The sequence below is a fragment of the Rhea americana genome, unplaced genomic scaffold (genome assembly GCF_003343005.1).
Source record: "Rhea americana isolate MKP2758 unplaced genomic scaffold, rheAme1 scaffold_30, whole genome shotgun sequence".
Taxonomy (NCBI): Eukaryota; Metazoa; Chordata; class Aves; order Rheiformes; family Rheidae; genus Rhea; species Rhea americana.
This window is the reverse complement of record NW_028186424.1, coordinates 4845255-4864963: the sequence shown is the minus strand read 5'-3', so window position 1 is coordinate 4864963 and position 19709 is coordinate 4845255. Positions and strand designations below refer to the sequence as shown.

Genomic DNA, 19709 nt, shown 5'->3' with positions numbered 1-19709 from the left:
GAATACTTTTTGCTCTGGTCACAGGTTTTATCCCTTCTCTTTAGAGTAGTTGGAGATGTATATCTTTTTTGTGTGAGGAAGGCACTCACCCATGTTCTATTAATATGGATGATTTCATGTTGCTCCATTACTCAGTCCTCGCATTTCCTAGTGTRTGTCACCCCTCCCAGTATCTCCATCTTTGCATTTCTTCTTCTTGTGTACTTCAGCATGACYTGAATGGCAAATCTTGGGGGGGAAGACATTTCTATGTTCTGTTACCTGGACAGTCTGCATACATGGATTTTTTGACTCAGGGTAGTGTCTGGGATATGGATACAGTGTTTTTTGTTTCTCTGTATCATGGTTTTATGGCAAATTTTGACAATAGTCACTTATTTTCTTTCCTGAGACCTGATCCATCTAGAAGAACATTTTTTTATTCCCTGGAACTACGTGGCTTTCCTAGATAAGAGTTTCTGTCAGCTGAAAKGTGGCCTCAGACTAGTTTTGTGCACGCTAGTGCACAGATCTAACAGATTATGTACAATGTAAACAAACGATTTATGTTGCTTCAACCTTTCTTCCTACGTTGTCCTGCTGTTGGTTACCAGATTCTACATTGTCTATATCTATTCCAGAATGAGAAGTTCATACACTCATAAAGTAGTCCTCTCCTATGAATTATTTTAAATGAATCCTCTTTTTAGATGGATTGCATGAACACAACATCAAAAAACTGATGGATCTATCTGTCTTTTCTACATTGCAAAGGGAATTATACCAACAGAAATTTTACATATTCTCTTTTGCTCAGAACTTTATACTACCCAATCTATGTTGAAGTATTTGCCTATTTTCTTAGATCTAGGACATTTTTAATGAAGTATGAAAACTGAGAAGCCATTGTTTAGCTTGCTGGCTCTGGCAGTAACCTTCTCACTTGGATCACAGGRATCTTGCCCTGAAATGTAAGGAAGAGTTGCATCTTCCAACATTGGTATGTGTGTGTATATACACCTTGGTTGCCAAACCAGCTGGATAAGCAAGCAGAGTTCCCATGAAGAGATATATGGGAAGACATTTTATTTTTCCTAATTAGTTTTCCTAAGCTAGATTCTTTTTTTTTATTATTATTATTATTATTTGCTTTAGTAATTTGTTACTATCAGACTCCTGGCATATACCATGGTCTTTTTACTAAATAACTTTGGAAGTCAGGCTAATTTGAAGAACTAATTTCTGTTCTTATCTAGTTGTGAAAGATTTGAGGGTTGAATACAGTTCTGATTTTATCTCTGAGTGACAGTTCATGTATATATTCACAAAATGAATACAGGTATATCCTGTTATTTGGAATGAAATACTTTATTTACTTTCACTTATCTCTAACTGGCATGGGGTCTTACTTCATCTTTGCTCATCTTTCAGAAACGGCTACATATATGAATTGTTGAAATTTAATAGCTTTTTGATAGGCAAGTTTTCTAATAGGAATTTCTTAATAGGTATGTGTTAAATGTTAACTTTCAAGACATAATCAATCTTTATATGTACGCTTGATCAAATTTTGCTCTGAAGACCTTCAGTGGTGGCAAGAGTGAGCACCGAAGAATGAAAATTGGCCCCCAATGTATGCTGAATTTTTAAAATGAGATCATCATACAATTTTAAAAAGTCTGGTCTGACAACTTGCATCTGTGGACAAATCTGGACAAGTTTTAATTGAACACTTTAGAAGAGAAAATGTTTTGTCTAAATGTTGACTGTGTGCAATTTCTGACATATTTATATTAAGATTTCTAAGTACTCACAAACATGTTTTAAACACATGACTATAAACTCTTATGTAATAATTACCAGCTGTAGCTTTAACCTGGTTTTATTATTTAAGTGAATGTAGTTTAAGTTGCATAGATGAAATAAAATAATTGTTCTTGTTATAAATTTTATTGTGTGATCTGGAAAAATGAACTAATACTGGCTGAAAAGTGCTCTGGACTTTTAGTGGCACTGTTATATATAAAAAAATTATTGTGTATTTGGAATATATCAAAACCAAAGTGCAAATTTGAAATATCTTAAATAGGTGGTTGACATCGGAAGACCAGATTTTCTTATCTAAATAGGCACAGCTTTTCTTTTTTTCTTTTCTTTTTCTTTTTTTGGAATGTTTAAATGTAGTAATTACCAAAAGCCCTGCTTAGAGCAATTTTAAGATAATGACACATTATCTAACATATATTAGCCAAAGCTTTTAAAATAAACAAAATACACACAAAACCAACCATTAGTGTGTAGAAAGCTCATAGCCTTACCTTATGCTAATTGAGTTAAAACTATCTTACTGTCTATAGCACTTAATAAAGTGGTAATTTTAGTGTAAAGTTTGAACTTTATTATGAAATCATACAATTTTTCCTTTAAAATGGTATTTTACAATTGTTAACTTAGCAGTTGCAAAAAAAAGTACTTATGTATTATTTTGACTATCATGAAAATCCTATTGATTTCACTTGACACTTTTAAAAACATGAAGGGTAATCATATTTGGTGTTTGACTTTAGATTCACACAAGCTGTCAAAGTAAATGACTGTCCTTAAAATATATGTATTTTKCAACCTTTTTTATTATTTTGTCTAATATGTAAACTGATACTGTTACTTTATTCTGAGTCATCCTTTTCTTCATTTTTCCAATAATGATGTTGAAATTGTGTGTTCATTGGCTTTACTGATACAGATTTACCGTATGTGAATAAGAAATTAGAAGCAATCATATATATAAAAGCAAGCAGGAATTAAATTAAAACTTCTGAATACCTAACATGCTTGCTAGACCTACTTGCAAAATATAGGTAGAAAAGGTATGGTAAATCTCTCTGAAGAATTCCAGAATACTTATATGTAATACTGAAAAACAGATCAGATCCTCTACTGATTATGTGATTGATGATGATACAAGAGTTTGTAACACAGTGATGTTCAGACAGTGCTTAACAGAAATGTGAAATTCTGCAGTTAGAGACAATAGGAAAGAAAAAGAAATGAAGAAATTATTATGGTTGCTAAAGGTTTTTATGGATTTTCAGGAGGAGAGGGAATGTTTGTTGCCAAGGCTGAAAAATATGGATGAACAATGGGTAGATGGCTTTTCTTTTGAGTGTGTATATGTGGATTTTTTTCTTCTTCTCCGTATCTTCTGTCTTGGAAATATCATGGATATAATGGCATTCTTCCTAGTTTAGTTGAAGAGCAGTACAAGATAAGAGTTTTTTTTAAACTGTTTAGGAAGTTAATGAAAGGCTCAAGGACAACTTAAATGGCCAGGAAAAGACTGCCTAAATTAAAATAACTATTAAAAATTACTTTTAAAATCAGAACAAATTTGACTCTAAAAATCAACTTTCCTGGTCTCAGCAAAAGCTCTGTTGAGCATCAAAGTGCAAACATCTGTACTCTGGAGTTCACGTTTGGGAAATGTTCACCTACTTGTTTTTACAGAAATGTTTGCTGCCTTCAGGCAGTTTGCAATGGAAGATGAGAATTCTAGGGTAGATAATCACCTAAGTTTCCACAGTCCTCTGAAAGTCTAATTGTCCTTGAAAATTTGGTGTGAAAACTAGCAGAAATGACAAGGAGTTCTTACCTCAATCCTTGTTTATTGGAAACATGCTTTTGGCTCYGTGGAAGTCAGAAAACATCAGTAGGGGAAGTTTTCCTCTGACTGACAAAATACTGAATTTTAATTTTGATTCACTGGAAGTCTGATGAAAGAAGAAACTTCCACTTGTCTCCATCTATTGCAGTAAAATAAAATGTGTAAGGTGGTGCTTTCGTGATAAGTCTTTGCAGGCCACTTTTAAAGACTGTTAAAATCAGTGTGGCTACTCAGAGCACGAAGGAGTTGGTCCAGTAAATGTTTATGGAATGAGCTTCTAGCACATTGATCAGGAGGCCTGGGGTGAATTTCGTGGTGAGGAGAAAGCACTTGTAAGAAAGTAACAGCTGGTACCTTYAGATTTTTCTCTCTCACATTATCTATCACTATTAACATGATAAAATTAATTGATGCTGTACACATAACGTGACACTAAGAGATTTCTAATACTTATCACAAAACTTAAGTAACACTTACTTTTCTTTTTCTTATTGCAGTCAGCAACTGTSTCTGATGGAGGTAAGCTGAAGCTTATTTTTACTTTTATAATCTAAAAAAAATCAAAGTTTCCAYGTTAAGCAATGTAATATGTGGCAAATAAAGTGATATATTACAAGATGCGCCTAAATGATGCAGAACTCTGTGACTTCTTTGGGAATTGTGCCAGAAAATTTTATAAGATTATGTTCACATACTTTTACTGATTTATTTGCATACATGTTTTGTGGCAGATCTATACGTGCATATTTTTATTATGACTAGGATTCTTTGTTTATAATGACAAAAAGGCAGAGATAGTAGTCTTTGATGTAATTGGATTGTAGATAAAATCTTTTTCTCTATTTTGTTAATTTGATATTTGATATTTGTAAAATCATAAAATCATAGTATGGAACTTTTATCATTCAGGAGTACTTAGAGAGTCAACTCCTCTTTGTGTCACCTAAGTTTGTTTTGATTTTAGTGTTGTCTTTAATGCTTTGCAGGATTGTCTCTATTAAACATCATAAGAGGATTCCTCTGAAACTTTGAAGTTAATTGAAACAATTTTAGTATGCTTCCTTAAAGGAATAAAGGAATTAAGTATAGTTTAGGAATACAAGAGATTTTTTTTTTCCAGTTGTCTTGCTTTGCAGGAGTTGCTTCATTTGATCCTCCATAAAAAATTCACTTATTTTGTTACTTTTGGTACTCTCTGTAAGAAAGAGTAAGAAAACAATTTTATTAAATAAAAAGGAAATAAACTGTTGCTCTGATTAGTGCACTGAAAGTGAAAAAATATTTTAGATTGTAGGAGTTTTTTATATTAAATGCAAATGTAAATGCAAAGTAGGAAAACCTATTTGCAACATTCCATCATGTCCTAACTTCTGATTCCTGGTAAAATTAAAAATACCATATAGACACATATTACTGTTTTGGGCCTCTTCACAGAACCATTTCCCGCTGGCTGGCTGACTTTGTCAGGTGTTTTCCTTCTCTACTGCTGTCACAGTCTAGTACTGTAACAATACTTCTCTCTGGATGAGAAGATAGACTTTATAATGTTTCTTGCTTACCTACAAAGTAATGAAAGAATGAAACAGAAAATAATTGTTTCTATTCTGCTCTGTTTCTACAGCATAGGCTGTTTTCATGGCAAAAATAGGCATTTTCCCCCCCAGATATTACCTTTTCAATGTTCAAGGAAAAAAATGGAAAGGAAGACAAAGCGCACAGAATTTTTAATTTGCATAGGTAGTTGAATTAAATTCCAGATGCTAAGAGGCAAAAAAAAGTTAAGATTGATCTTTCTAGTTAAGAGTAGAATGTATCTATGTCTTGTCTGCACTGTGTTTCTAGTTCTAGTTCCATGCTAATTAAAATTATTTTACTTCTGTGGCCCATCCAGACTTGGAGATTCCTGTGATAGTATTCCTCTGTTAGTCATTTTCAAGCTTTTTATGCTTCCAGTTGAATTTTTATTTTAAGATCTGACTTATTTTCAGCTCTTCAAATATGACTGCTGTAGTTCATTCCAGTTTCATAGGTGATTATAATTTTACAGTTAATACTGTAGAATTTTGTGAAATAATGAAATCTAAGAGCTGTATAGGTTGCAGAGGTGAAAGAAAAGATAGTAATTTGTATGTATTTTTCTCATGGACTGTAGGACCTACTCTTTCTTCAGCTAGTGCTGAAGATTGAACATGGACTGTTCATTGTTAAAAGCTACTTACGCTATAAAGGGGACCAAATTTATGTAAAAAACAGTAGTCAAATCATATTTAGTAATATTGAATAAATGCTTAAGTACTTAGAAAGCAAATTGGAAAAATAAGAACCAGAGAGAATGTAACCAGGAAAAATGAATTAAAATCCTAAATTATTTCATTTAGAGCTACATTGAGTGAAAAGCTGATTCATGTCTAAATTGTTTTCAGGCTTTCACTTTTATTGAAAATGTCACAGCTCTGAAAATTTTCCAGTCTTCTCTAGTTTCAGTAATTCATTAACAGATCCACAGACATTGCAGGACATGTCTAGATTAGCGAGATTTGTACCATTGTAACCATTAATATAGTATTACAAACTTCCCTTTCCAGCCTAGTAATAAAACTAAACTAAAACATGGTGTAAGTATGRTTATTAAGATTTAGTCTCAGAAGGAGAGTTTTTGTGTGAAAAGTGGTAATTATGTGCTCATATACAGCCGTGCAGTGTAGTAGCAGGCATGACAGCCTTCTGGACATTTTTTTCCCAAGGTCAATGAAGCCTCATGTCATATGGATTTTGTTACATTAGAGCCAGACGTTGGAAAACACTTACTGCATGTTGCATTTATTTTAGATAGTAACTCAGCTTGWGCAAGGCTGGGATGTTTCTCATTAGCCGAAACTGTGCACTTTGRATTTTTTAAAGGAGGTAGCATATGAAGATATAGGTACTTGAATACTGACAAGCCACAGCTCTTAAGAAATAGCTGTAATTGATTTGCTTAATGRGTTATAATCAGAAAGCAAATAGTAATACTGTTTAGATGCAAGATCCCTGCTATAGCTCAAATAGTCCACAGCACCTATGGTCTGTAAATGGCAGAAATAATTTTATGTTAGTACAACTACTTGTAACTAGCAGATTTTTTCCTGTTTCATACCTCTGAAACAATACATTTTAGCTTAGTGTAGGAATACTGAGAGTGCTAACACAGGCTATCTTGAGCGCTGTGCTATCTAGATCATCTCAGAGATGAAACAGTTAAATTGTCATTAGTCACCAGCTAATGTCTTTCTTTCACTCTCACCATTGATACCTGGGTGGAGCTTTACAAAGGAAAAACTTCAAGGTCAATGGACATATGATAAAGSTCCATCATCATTCATCTCCCAGACAGGCAGGTGGGGAGGTGGCTGAGCTTTTCAGAATCTTTTAAGTCAGTTCTTACCTGCTATTCCCTACGGAGGATGAGTTCCACTAAGCTAAAATTTATTATTTCCCTATATGTAAGGATAACAGATATTATACGTGTCTTTTTATTGTAAAGCACTTTGCTATATTAGGATTTTTTTTTTTTTGTTTTTAGTGATCATCACGAGGAAAGAATTTTCATAAGGAAAAATGTTCTTAAAGATTTTTCTTTTAAAGAAATCTCATGTTTAGAGCAATAAATAATGTAGAAGTGCATTTTAAAAAGTAACTAAGGAAGGCAGAATAAAAAATCCCCAATGAACTCAAAACAAAACAGAACACTATTGTTTACACTATATACAGATGGATTATTTCCTCTAACAGGCATATGAAGTATTTTTTAGTTATATTGGCAATGCATGCATGCTGTAACAGTGTTCCATGGTAACATAAATAATTCAAGTTCCTTTAGAAGCAGTGGCAAAAGGTCTTTTCTTTAAATTATTTATGTAGCATTTTATAACTCTTTGTGATAAGTATACTATTGGTTTCCTCTGCTTGAAGCCACGAGGGTAAAGAATCGATTTGTTCTGAAGTATGTAAAAGGCTACCAGGAATTGGGGGAAATGCATTAGCATCCCTTATCCCCAAAGTTACAGAGGAACAAGGTGCCGACTAGCAAGGCCAATCTGCACCCAATGGCTTCCTGGAGACTGCAGCTGAATTTGGTATGGATTCAGGAGTATGGCTTTCTGTGAATACCTTGAAGTATTTGATTAAATGGCACCACAGTGGTTCTTATCAGCTTTATCCAGGTAATGTCTTTAGTGATTAACTGGAATATGTTAATTATGTGAATGTGGGCATTCAGATGGTTACAAGGAATTTGTGGAGCTGGTCACAATAAAAAAGAGGTATAAGAGAGTTAAAAAGTGTGTGTAGATTTTACAAAAAATGTTTACAAAAATATTTCTTGTATTCAGACTTACTGCTTTATGTGATTTAAATCAAAACTTTCAAAGCGATCTTATCTTGACTACTTTTAAGCTTTTAGTTGATTAGATATGTGCATTTTCTTAYAGAATGCTGTTTTTTTGTAAAATAAACCCAGAACACTTTACAAAATGTGAAAACACAAAACGTGTAAAAGGGTCTTACTCGTGTGGAGTTTTAGGAAGCGTTCTGTGCCAATTCTGTATCTGAAGGAGGTGGTTAAAAGAAACTGCATGAGTTTGCACAGAGAATGGTGGGCTTCCCCTCTAGGAGCGATGGGTCCGGAACAGAACAGAAATACGGAGAGGTGCCTGGGATCCAGAACGCTCCAGGAAGGAGGCTGCTAGGTACAGGCAATGCAGGATGAGTCAGTGCTTCCATGCACTGAGGAAGGAGGAAGGAAGGAAGGAAAGCATTAGGAAACTCTGTCACAACGCTGATGTGTCTTCCAATCACCTGAGCTGGGGTTTTCGTAGTAAATTGCTTTGGCATCTTGAGATCCTAATCTTACTTTTAAAAATACATAACAAAAAGGAGGAGGCCACTTGGCTTTTCTCATCCTGGAAGAGTTTGAGGCCACTACTTTTATTTCTCAGCAGAGTAATTGTGAGATGAAATACAGGACTAGCTGGAAAGTTTCTTGTTTTTTTCTTTCCAAGGTGGACCTTATGTAGCTAGGAACGCAAGAGACAGGAAACCTGACCCTGAAGTCTTACCTTGGAAACATTCCTCTGCAAGGGGAGCACAGCAGGAGTCATATGTTTATACGTTCTTCATTTAAGTGTGATTTGGATAAATTGTGTGCTAGTGATACAGTTGGTGAATGTTTTTTTCCCCCCATCTGACCTTTCTTTCTCTCTGATTCTAAATTATGTTTTCATATACCTGCACTGTGCTGTAACTGTTTTAACTGCAACTATTCATGTGTGTAGTAAAAGAAAATTGAATAACTAAGCCTTTTCTGGGAAAGAATCTTATTCTGAATGGTTTTCATGTTAATAGGAACCCCTGCAGAAATAAGTACAGATTTTTAAAGGAAACTACATTTTTGTTTCAGGGGAGAAAAGAACAGCATCTGGATTAATTATGAATTCAACTAGTCCTTTCTGAAATAATCTGAGTTAGCTAAATACAATTTGACAGAACAGAGGAAGTTTATTGTGAATGAATAAGCTCTTGATGCTGCTTTAAGAGCAGCCCCCCTTTGGAGAGCCTGTGACAGTGGCTTTCAAAGTTCTTGAAAAAGTAGTCTTATTCGGATTCATCTGTTTTCCTGGAACGGCATATCAGAGGAATGAGAACCCACTGTAGTTCATAACAAATGCAGTTCTGACAAGCTGGGGAGAGTGAGCAGCTGCTAGCAATTAAAGGTGGTTAGCAGTCGCTGGCTTGCACTCAAAGATCTTAATTACAGTTTGATCTTAAATTGAACAACTTGGAGGGGGCAAAAGGGAGAAATTCACCTTCTGAGGGTTCCTGGGCCTACCGTTTTGCAATCCCTTCCCAGTCCTAGGGCACAGTGACTTGTGGGTTTTGAGTTGAGCAGTTCATGCGACTACTGTTCCCTAATTTCCCCAGATCAGCCAAGTAGGCTTAAACAGTTTGGTATGTGGGATAAGTCTACCTTTCTGTTTTTACCTGAAAGGAGCTAGGAAATACTCATCTGAATTTCTCCATTGCAGAAATTCATTGGGGATTGACCCCTCTAGCAGTGACCCAGGGTTTAGTAACAGCTGTAACTGTTCCAGATGTTTCAGGAAATGGATATCTGTTCATAGCTGGGACTGTAGAATAAAAAGTATCCACCTGCAGAGTTAAAGCAAAATAATTCAGATAATAAGATAACAATTCACTTCAGGTTCACATTAACTTCTTTCACAATAGTTTCACTGTGATGACAGGTATTCTCTAATGAAGCTAACAGTTGACTTGCTTCTGTTCTTTGGTATGTGTCTTACAGGAAAAAGTGAATAAATATTTGATGTAAGACAATCTGGAATTATTCGCTGAGTCTTTTTACTTGAATTTGATCACAATGGCCTTAAGGGGAGTAAAAATATTCTTCTTAAACATTATCTTTGTTTAAAATGTAATAAGAAATAGYTACATTTTCACTTTTCCCTAACCTTACTCAGTATCTTTGTCTTATTTTGCTTAAACAATAGTTTTGCTTACAGAAATTGTAGTTAGCTGTTACATCTTGGTAGATATTTCTAAGCTTTAGATTGCATTTAGTTTAAAAGTAAAGTTTCATAAGAATTGTTTTATTTAAATTTTCTTATCTAGATGTGTTTATAACCGTCTTTGTAACTTTTTGCTGTCTTTATAACTGTCTTTGAATAGTCTTTTTCAAAGTTCATATTTTCAGGGAGGAGCAATAATGTTTTGTAACATAGAACATAGAAATGCATAGAAAATCATTTGGATGTATAAGAAAAAAGGAGTCCTTGAGAGATCATATAAAGTAATAATTTTTGTGAAATTACTCCTTGCTTTCATTAAAGCAGGTAATTAACTGAGGAAAATAAAAAGAAAAATGTCCCTGTGAAGAGTAGGCTATTTTTTACTGATTGTGAATTCTGTTTTTTTCAGTCAGTTTGCATTTATAGTGAGCTGTATGTTTGCTTTTATGTTTGGCATAAAATTGTTAAAGATATCAGCTATATATCTGAGGGTGTGATTTTCTTGTATCCTTTATTACTGCTCATATTTCAAAGAACTGAATGATTACCTTTTTCATAAAATCACTTCATCACAGTATCATTCAGTATTGGAAGGGACCTCAAGAGATCTCTAATGCAAACAAGGCTGTCTGTGAGATCAGACCAAGTTACTCAGGGATTTATTCAGTTGTATCTACACAGTTAATTAAACCTAAGATGACATCTGTGAAGTTGTAACTTTATTACTCTACAAATTTAACATTCGTGTAAACTGAGAGGTAGTAAGAATAGTAATTTGTAAAAAGGTGTGCAACAAGTAAATGAGAAGTTTGTGATTAGGACCATATTGTATCAATGCACAATTCCATTTTTGGGTAGAATAGTCTTCTCTTTCACCTTTCCACTTCTGTGAACAAATGGTCAATCTTTAATAATATTTCTCTATACTCTATTTTCTGGTCTATGACAAAGATGATCTTGATTTAATGATAAATACTTGAAATTAGTGCAGTCATGCTGCTACACATGGATGTATTTTCCCAAATTCTCTAAGGACTCTTTGAAAAAACAAAAATGTCTTTTGTATTTGGAAAGATGAATTTAAATGTCAAAAGTATGTGGTCATTTCTCAACTTCATCCTGAGAGAAGGCATCGGGTGAGCATAGTTTGACAGAGTTTTTCAGTTAGTTTTGCCTGCCAGGTGTCATCAAAATCTGTTGGCAACCTGCAAATACTGTTCTCTCTTATTCCTTATAGCTGTATCACTACCCTTTTAGCACTTTAATTGCTGTAACATCATATTATYGTTTTTTGTATGAACTGGCTAATGGCAATGTCATCTCAATATTATTTTTGTTATGGATTTGTAGTAGTGGTATGTATTCTCTCATTTTGAATACTTTGAAAACTACAGTCTGAAAATGCTAGTAGTTTAATTCTTTCTCTCCTGACTCAGATTCTTTAGGAAAATATTACATTTAGGTACAATCATTGTTCCACTAAAGGAGGTTGTTATTTCTTCTGGGGTCTCCACAGAATTTTACAGTGATCACCAAAGTGAAGAAGAACCCCCAAAATACTCCAGCAAGGATAGTTTGGAAAAAGGCTCCTAAAAAGCAGCTGAAAAGCAGTCCTCTTAGAACTGTTCTGCTAAGTTGTTCACACAAAGACTGGGAGAACATTGGTGTCTCCAGATTATTGCAGTATGTAGGCTCTAGTCTGGGAGAGAGTCATAGATCCCCGTTTTCGTGAGAAGGTCTGTTGATCAATTCAAGATCTGTGGTTTGATGGTGCTGTTTTCCATGGATGAAGAAAGCAAGCATCCATAATAGCCCTTTCTGATCRCTATTCTTTTGTTCAATTGTCTCCTTTCCTAAATTTTCAGCATTTAGCAGGAATCTCTCATTTCCATGGAACGTTTCACAGAGTCCATGTCTACTTATTTAAGAGTGTATAAAATTTTGCTATCTCTTATTACTAGATATGTTTTTGTCTACTTTTTGGTGAAAGGTGGATTCTTAAAGGTCTACTTTCTTTGGATAATCCTCTGAAGGATTGCAGTTTACAGGGACAAGTATGGAAGAAAGAAATATTATCCAAAATGCTTTTTTTTGTAGAGCAGAAGAAGACAAGATTTCCCTTTCTGCATTACCCTTTTGCTTCTGTGAGGGTGTTATTGTTAAGACACTAGAATAATTTTCTTTGCAGTGGAGCAGAAGAAAATTTGAGCCTTTTTTTTTTTTTTAAATCCCATGCAGTTACTCCTAAAAAGAATGGGGAATGGGAAGAGATCTACTATGAACTTTGAGCAGATGGCATAATATGTATGGAAAAAATGATGTAGAAAGAAGAGTAAAAGAAAATAATATTTTATGGATTGATTTATTAATTTTTTTAACAGAACTGAACAGCACTGATTTAAAAGACTGCATCAGTGAGAATAGCCTCAGTAGCAATGCTAGTCTTCCCAGTGTACAGAGCTGTCGACGACTTCGAGAAAGAAGAGTTGCGAGCTGGGCTGTTTCATTTGAGCGTCTTCTTCAGGATCCTGTTGGCATTAAATATTTTTCTGTAAGTTCTGGTATGGCTGCAGTAATTTTTCTGTGTTCTTTTTTTCTCTTGACACTGTCCTTACATACAACACAAGGATAGGAGATCATTGTTATACAGTTGTTACCTGAACGTCTTTCTAAGTTAAACTGAACAGGCTTAGAATTGAATAAGCATTTGTAGTAGTCCACATGTTTCTGGGTACTTCTGGGTAGCAAAGGTTTCTGATAAAAATGTAGATTTTATCTACATATTTAGTAAGATTTCTCATTTTGTAAAACAGTTAYGTTCAATTATAGTTTTATCTATAGTCAAGATATTTTAAAAGAAAAAGATCATGCGTCAATAGTTTTCTAAGAATTAGACTCTTCATGTTTGCCTGCTGGAATGTGGGAAGCACTTCTGAAATGTTGGAAGCCATGCAGAAGATTCTTTCAATGACAAAATGGCTGATCTTGAGGAAAAAGTGTTTTAGAAATATTTTGGGAAGTAATTAAATAATTACAATTATTGGTTAAAGCTGCAGCTTCGAGCAGTAGTACTGAGTATTTGCAAAGTGTAAATTAAGCTTCCTGACTACTTTTATGAAGTTGTAAATAATATCTCTATTTTACATCTAAAGAAATTAAGTTGTATGTATTGTTGCATCAAAAGTGTGTTGCTGTTTCACAATATCACAGGAGAACATTTAGTGCTGTCCAAATCATTTTCAGAAACAGTACAAAAAGAAACCAGTGGGTATGAATTTTAGATTATTAGAATTCTCCAGTACGTCAGAAGACAACTCCTTAATTTTCAAAATGGAGATTTCTGTGCTCTAGATTCTTGAATTTACCAGAAAATAACCAGGAACCCTCTACCTGCCTCAAATGGTGGATATTGTTATTAGGTTTAAAATATTTTTTGCAGCATTGACTGATTATGATTTGTAGTTTTATAAAATAATGTAGCCTAATTCACAGCGTTCAACTTACAAAGTCTTTCAAAATTATATTAACAGATATTCAAACAAATGTTTAGGCGTCTCTGTGTAAGTACTTCATACTAGATACAAAAGTACATTAAAATGTCAAAATGATGAATAAGTAGACATCCATCTTAAATTTTGTGTGGGGCTGTGAAATGTATTAACAGTGAACACCTGTTTGAGGAAACAGAAGATGAAAACAAAATAATAATACCCTGACTATATATGTTACTTGTCTTTTCATTTTCTTAGCAGAGTAGCCCAAGATTTGTGAGTGTTTCTGCTTAGTTTCTGAGACTACTCCTGAGACTGAAAGAATAATTACACCTTTGATCGGATGTTGGAGTTCACCTGCAAAATTATGTAGTTTAGGGGGTCCCTTGGAAATTAGTTGGCTTTTCTCATTACTTTTAAGCCATCAATAAAATTATTTACATATACATAAGAAATTGTTACAGTAATTTTTCAGTATTATGAAAGTTCAAAATTTTTCTTAAAAAGTCAGAGAGTAGCTAACAGACTATTTTCTTAAGTTTCCATGTTAAAATATTAAAAATTACTTTTCAGCAAAATGGGAGCTTCAGATACTAATTTCAGAAAGTTTTATTAATTTTTTTCTATTTRCGTTAGAAGTTATTTCTATAAACATTAAAAAGTCTATGTATTAAGAAATAAGCAATTTAAAGAAAAACTTGGGGTTGTTGAAATTCATTGTGTGTACCACCAATTTCTTGAGGCCCTGAACAGATTCACGGTCTCTACTTAGGTTTTACCTGCAACCTGGACATCCTAATCCATTGAAGTTTGGCATGAAGGCTGGAGAGTAGTGGTGCCTAAAAGAAATGCCTTTCAACTGATAAGTTAACATGCCTTCARAGGGAAGACCAGAAAATCCACAGACCGAGATGGGAATCACCTATAACTAGCAAAAGAAATTGCTCAATAGATACCTGCCAGTGTTCAAGCACCTTTAGAGCATGAGCATTTAATTTAAGATTGTGTAGTAAGCTTCTTGGTCCTTTTGGGATTCAGAACACAGAGTCGACTCCTGAGGACAGATTTGTCACAGAGTAGGAAGTACTCTGTAAGAGGAAGAGGTTTTGCATATTTTGCAAATACTCATATTTTGCATTGTAGTGCGTTATAAGATAAGAGCAGTAATCCTGGAAGTGAGAAACCTCATTTCAGTTCCCTCCTGATGTGATTCACACCAACATCTTTTACTTCCCAGCAATATATAACTGGTCTGACTAGATTTGTAATGAAGGCACAGAGCTGGGAAGTAGGCAATTCTGGTTCCTGCTCACAAATTTGTTTCTCGTTTAATATTTGATTACATGCAAAAATGCACCCTGACTGCTGTCTGGATTGTCCTTTATACTTTCYGTGTCTCAGGTGAAGTATCTCAAAAGCTTTCAGGTTATATTGGAAGGTGCCTAGTGAACTTAGGATCCCTGTATTTTCATCTTTCTCAGTTGCTTTTGTACAGTTGGACTCCCTAAATTCTAGGTAAATCTTAAAAGAGACATAGTTCTAAGTATCTTTGTGCAGATTTGTCGCAGACTGCTTTCTGAGGTTGCTTTTGTATATTAAGGAAGCTCAAGTGATGTTAGCGTGACATTTGAGTGAAAGTTGTGGCTTGTGGGATAATTTAAAATAAGATCCTCAAACACAGATATCTAACTTAATAAAGTATAAACAAGCATTGTTCYGTTACATGAGTCACTGAGTGGGATTTTTGAGAAAACCAAATTATTATTTAAAGTTTTTTTAATATATAAAGTGCTTTAAAGAAGCATATACAGAGAAAATATTGCATTATGCAGATTAGAAACGGGGACAACTTATATTTCCCAACTGAATTGGGTCCCAGTCCTTATTTGGACCTTTGGATGCTACTATAATACAAATTTCCTGATTATAGTGTGTGGTACTGGGTGTTTTAATTTTTTTCTCCAGAAAATATTTTCCAGGGGGAACATGTGTGACCACATAAGCAAGCAAACAGTGATGAAAGATATTTCATAGTTTTCTTGTGGGCAGAAAAATGCTGTAATGAATACAGAATTGATTGGGGGCACTGTTCTATAAACAGCTACTCACATGAATAATCATATAAATGCGGACTGATTATTTGAGCATAGAATGGCATTCTGAGGAGAAACAGTTACCTGTCTATATTGTACTATTAGAAGTGCAATTAAATATAGTTGGTTTACAGTGCAGTTTTAAAAATGTAGCTATAAAATATTTAAATTGTAATTAAAAGCTTTCATTCATTATTTTATGCACTAGTGTAACTTCACACAAAGTTTCAGACTTGGCCTGTGTACAGGGAAGTGATCTGACTGTAACTTGATGCGTTTTTCTCAATTGTATGTATTTAAAAAGAAAAGAAAAGCATAAGGTACAAATTGGAAATGAACTGAACTTTGCTTTTAAAAAAAATGGGCTATGAGACTGAAATATTTTCACCAACTTTAATATTCTTATCGACCACTATAAATATGTTGTATAAAACTGCAAGTAGCTTCTTTTCTTTATGCTGCATTTATTTATTTGCTTATTTTTCCCGTAGGAATTTCTGCGGAAGGAATTTAGTGAAGAAAATATTTTATTTTGGCAGGCCTGTGAATATTTTAACCATGTACCAGCACATGATAAAAAAGAGGTAAGTCAGTGTTATATTTTGATACATGATGTTGCCTGCTAAAAACTGCTTTCTCAAGATTATTGAAATTATTGGAACTATAGTCTTAGTACTATGATTTCACTAAAGCAGGGCAGGCACTTTAGCCCGAGTTTCCTGATCCCCTGGGAGTACCGTCCCAAGGTTAAGATGCTGGTTGTATTCATACTTCAGTGAAGTGCAGAGGTAGCTCAGTAGAAAAGAGTTGAGGTATTTTGAATGCTGGAAACACTGCAGTAGCCCAGTGCTATGGGGTGCAGAGCAAGTTAATTTAACTTGCTAAGGAGAGGGAAAAATAAGCCTCCATTGACTCCTTCAGGTAGACTACCCTTGCTAGCCGAGATAATGAGTTTATAAGGTAATTTGGATGTATCAGTGTTGCAGTGAGCTGCAGTGAGCTTTTCCAGAAACTGTCAGGATCAGCGTCTCATCTTTTTAACCTTGTCCTACACTAGCCAGGCACTGTTGGTTGGATGATTTTTGTGCAGGATTGTAAGATTTCTGTCTACACCACACCACTAAACCTGACTCGTGTTTACAGTGTGGAAAGGGTTTCAGTTTCCTAGTTACTGTTTGCTCTTTTGTGCACCATCCATTTTTTCTTCTTCTGCTCTGTCTTCAAACTATGTATTTTCTGAAACGCTCTTAAAGGCTCTAAGCTTGATTTAGTGTAACTTTTTCATTATTTCCAGAATGTGAGTGTTTCAAAATAAACAAGATAAAACTAGAGCATGATTTTTTAACAGTAAAAACATTTTTCTAACTTTCAGAAATTAAAGCTGAGAGAATTTATATAAATAGTAACTTATCTATAAAGTTTAATATAAAAAATATCTACTCTCCTTTGTAAGGCAGCATTTGATGAGCTTGACATTATTTTTATAGTTTGATTTAAATTTTATTTTGTCTGATGGCAACTTCTACTGCTTAAGAAATATCTGACATTCGAGTACTTGTAATTTTAAAGGAAATAAACTGATGATAACCCTAAAACTAACAAAAGCTGTTGCTTGCGATGATTGCAGTAAACATTGCAATTTGAAATGTATCCATGAGAGAGATCTAGAGAGGAGAGAGCTGCAGAGAAAGATAACCAGACAAGAGACCTGTCTTTATTTAAGATTTTAAAAATAAAGCTKCTTCTTTATTTCTTATTATCAAATGAAAAATTCTTGTATATTAAGAATATTTGAATGGCTCTGTATTTTTTATGGAATGCATCCATACAAAAATAGCTATATAAAAGTATGTATGCTAAATTGCATATAAATTCATATGGAAAATAATTCTTTTCTGTAGCTTTCTTACAGAGCTCGGGAGATCTTCAGTAAGTTTTTGTGTAGCAAAGCTACAACCCCAGTTAATATTGATAGCCAAGCACAGCTGGCAGATGATATTCTCAATTCTCCACATCCAGATATGTTCAAGGAACAGCAACTTCAGGTAACCAGAGAAAATGCAACTATTGTAAAATTGTGTCTTTTATCTTTTCCTTTGAAGTGCTTTGAATTTATTTGAAATACTTAAGTGTAAAAGTAGTTTCTCATGCTATTTTATTACATATAAAAAGAAATCAAAGACATAAATATTATATAGATTATGTTTGCAGTATGGAACTGACTGTGTAATGGAATACCACTTGACACTTCTTCTGTACATTTGCATGTTTGTAGAAAATTGCCACTAATTAAAAAATAATCCGAAAAGTGCTGTTACTGAAATGAGGGGTGAGTGCAAGTAAGCTTATTTTTTAGTATCTGTATTTAGTCCATGTAGTGTAACACTATCAATATGGTGTTTGCATATAGTTGCTTATTCTTTTCTTTAGTGGACGAGTGTATACAGAAATAGTGTGTGATTTTGGTTAAAGTGATTTGTAAAATATGCCTGTCATATGGAAGGAGGCCTTCCCTTATGCTTTAGTAGTCCAGTAATTCTCTTTGTCTCTTAGGAAGATTAAAGGAAAATATTGCAGAGATAACTACCTAGCAGAGCATGGATTACAATTTTCTCTTCTTTTGGTGTTAGATTGTGTGACTGGAGACGACTCTGAAAAGCTTTATTTTGTATCCTGAAACTATATTAAATTTAAGGTATTAGCATTAGCTGTGCTGTAAAATAGTGTACTATATTTTTTGGCCACAAATTGTATTTAGCTTAAGTGTTGTGATTTGTAGAGGAGTGTAACCTCTGTATGTTTTACTTTCACCAAAATACCAAGGACTAGTGATTTGTGATTTTCAGTTAGCTTGATTTTTGCAGCTCTGTAGGTATATGCAGACTGTACTCTTACAGTGTATATCTATGCATCTATAAGTCCATGAGGTTCAGACATTACTTTTCCATATTTTGCACTTTGGCAGTATATAGCAGTATTTTTATTTGAGTTCCACAATAAGACATATTTCAAAGTGATATGCACTGTATACACTGAATATTTTGAGCCTTGGTCTGAAGACTGCCAGTACTCTGAAACCAGTTGCCTTTTATGAATTTCACCAGTGTACCTGTGGTTGGAAAAAGATTGGATTTTTCTTAGAAGAGAGATTCCTTTTTGTGAACAGTTTTTCAAGTGGGAAGGGTCAGTGACAAATACTTTATCTTCTTTTCTCTTTTGGAGACCCTTAGAATTTTCTTTTCTTTTTTTTTTTAATTTATATTTTTGGCCTGCTTTGCCTGGCAGCCGAGGCTAACAGCTGAAACATAGCTGTCATAGCCTTACTTATCTTTCTGTATCAGCTTTGAGGGCTCATCGAACTTCATGCGGAGTTATTTCAGCACATTAAGCTGGCAAAACTAAGCACACAAAAAATAATACTTTTTTCATAGCTTACCATGCTGAAAATGGTTCATTAGAGTGTTGAAGAAACATGACAGCTAGCCCCCAAGAGGGAATGGGAATATATGGGGGAAAGGCAAAACTGTGGAAGTTAGCATTCAGTTTGAATTAGGTGATGGATTAGTGATAGATTTCTGTGTAGATGCTTGGGAATGCCGTAACCACTTGGGTGATAGGCACTAGGATTTTTTAAATTCTTGTTTGGGAATTTATCATGCCCAAAGAGGCAGTCATAGTGTTTCTTGGGTCATCTATAGTTAGTTAGATTGCTAGACAAGTCGTAAGGTAAAAGAACACATTGATTTAAGAAATAGAAAGACAGTGTAATGAAACAGAGAAATTATGATACAATATTTTGTTATATATATGAGATTATGTTTGACATTTAAGACAGAAATTTTTCCTTTGCCTGCCTGCAAGGCTGGCTAATTTAGTTTTAGACATTTGCCTCAGGTCTGGTATTGAACTGCTGCTTCCTTAT

The 19709-nt window shown here is 34.2% G+C and overlaps 1 protein-coding gene across 1 annotated transcript in view; it reads left to right on the top strand.

Annotated features, from left to right (window-relative positions):
• RGS12 (regulator of G protein signaling 12) overlaps nucleotides 1-19709 on the top strand; it is an 88168-nt gene that overhangs the window by 41666 nt on the left and 26793 nt on the right. Inside the window, exons 4-7 of the mRNA XM_085309628.1 lie at nucleotides 4138-4159; nucleotides 12585-12754; nucleotides 16279-16371; nucleotides 17689-17832. Of these exons, the coding sequence (XP_085165754.1) occupies nucleotides 4138-4159; nucleotides 12585-12754; nucleotides 16279-16371; nucleotides 17689-17832 (429 nt within the window). The remainder of the gene's footprint in view (nucleotides 1-4137; nucleotides 4160-12584; nucleotides 12755-16278; nucleotides 16372-17688; nucleotides 17833-19709) is intronic.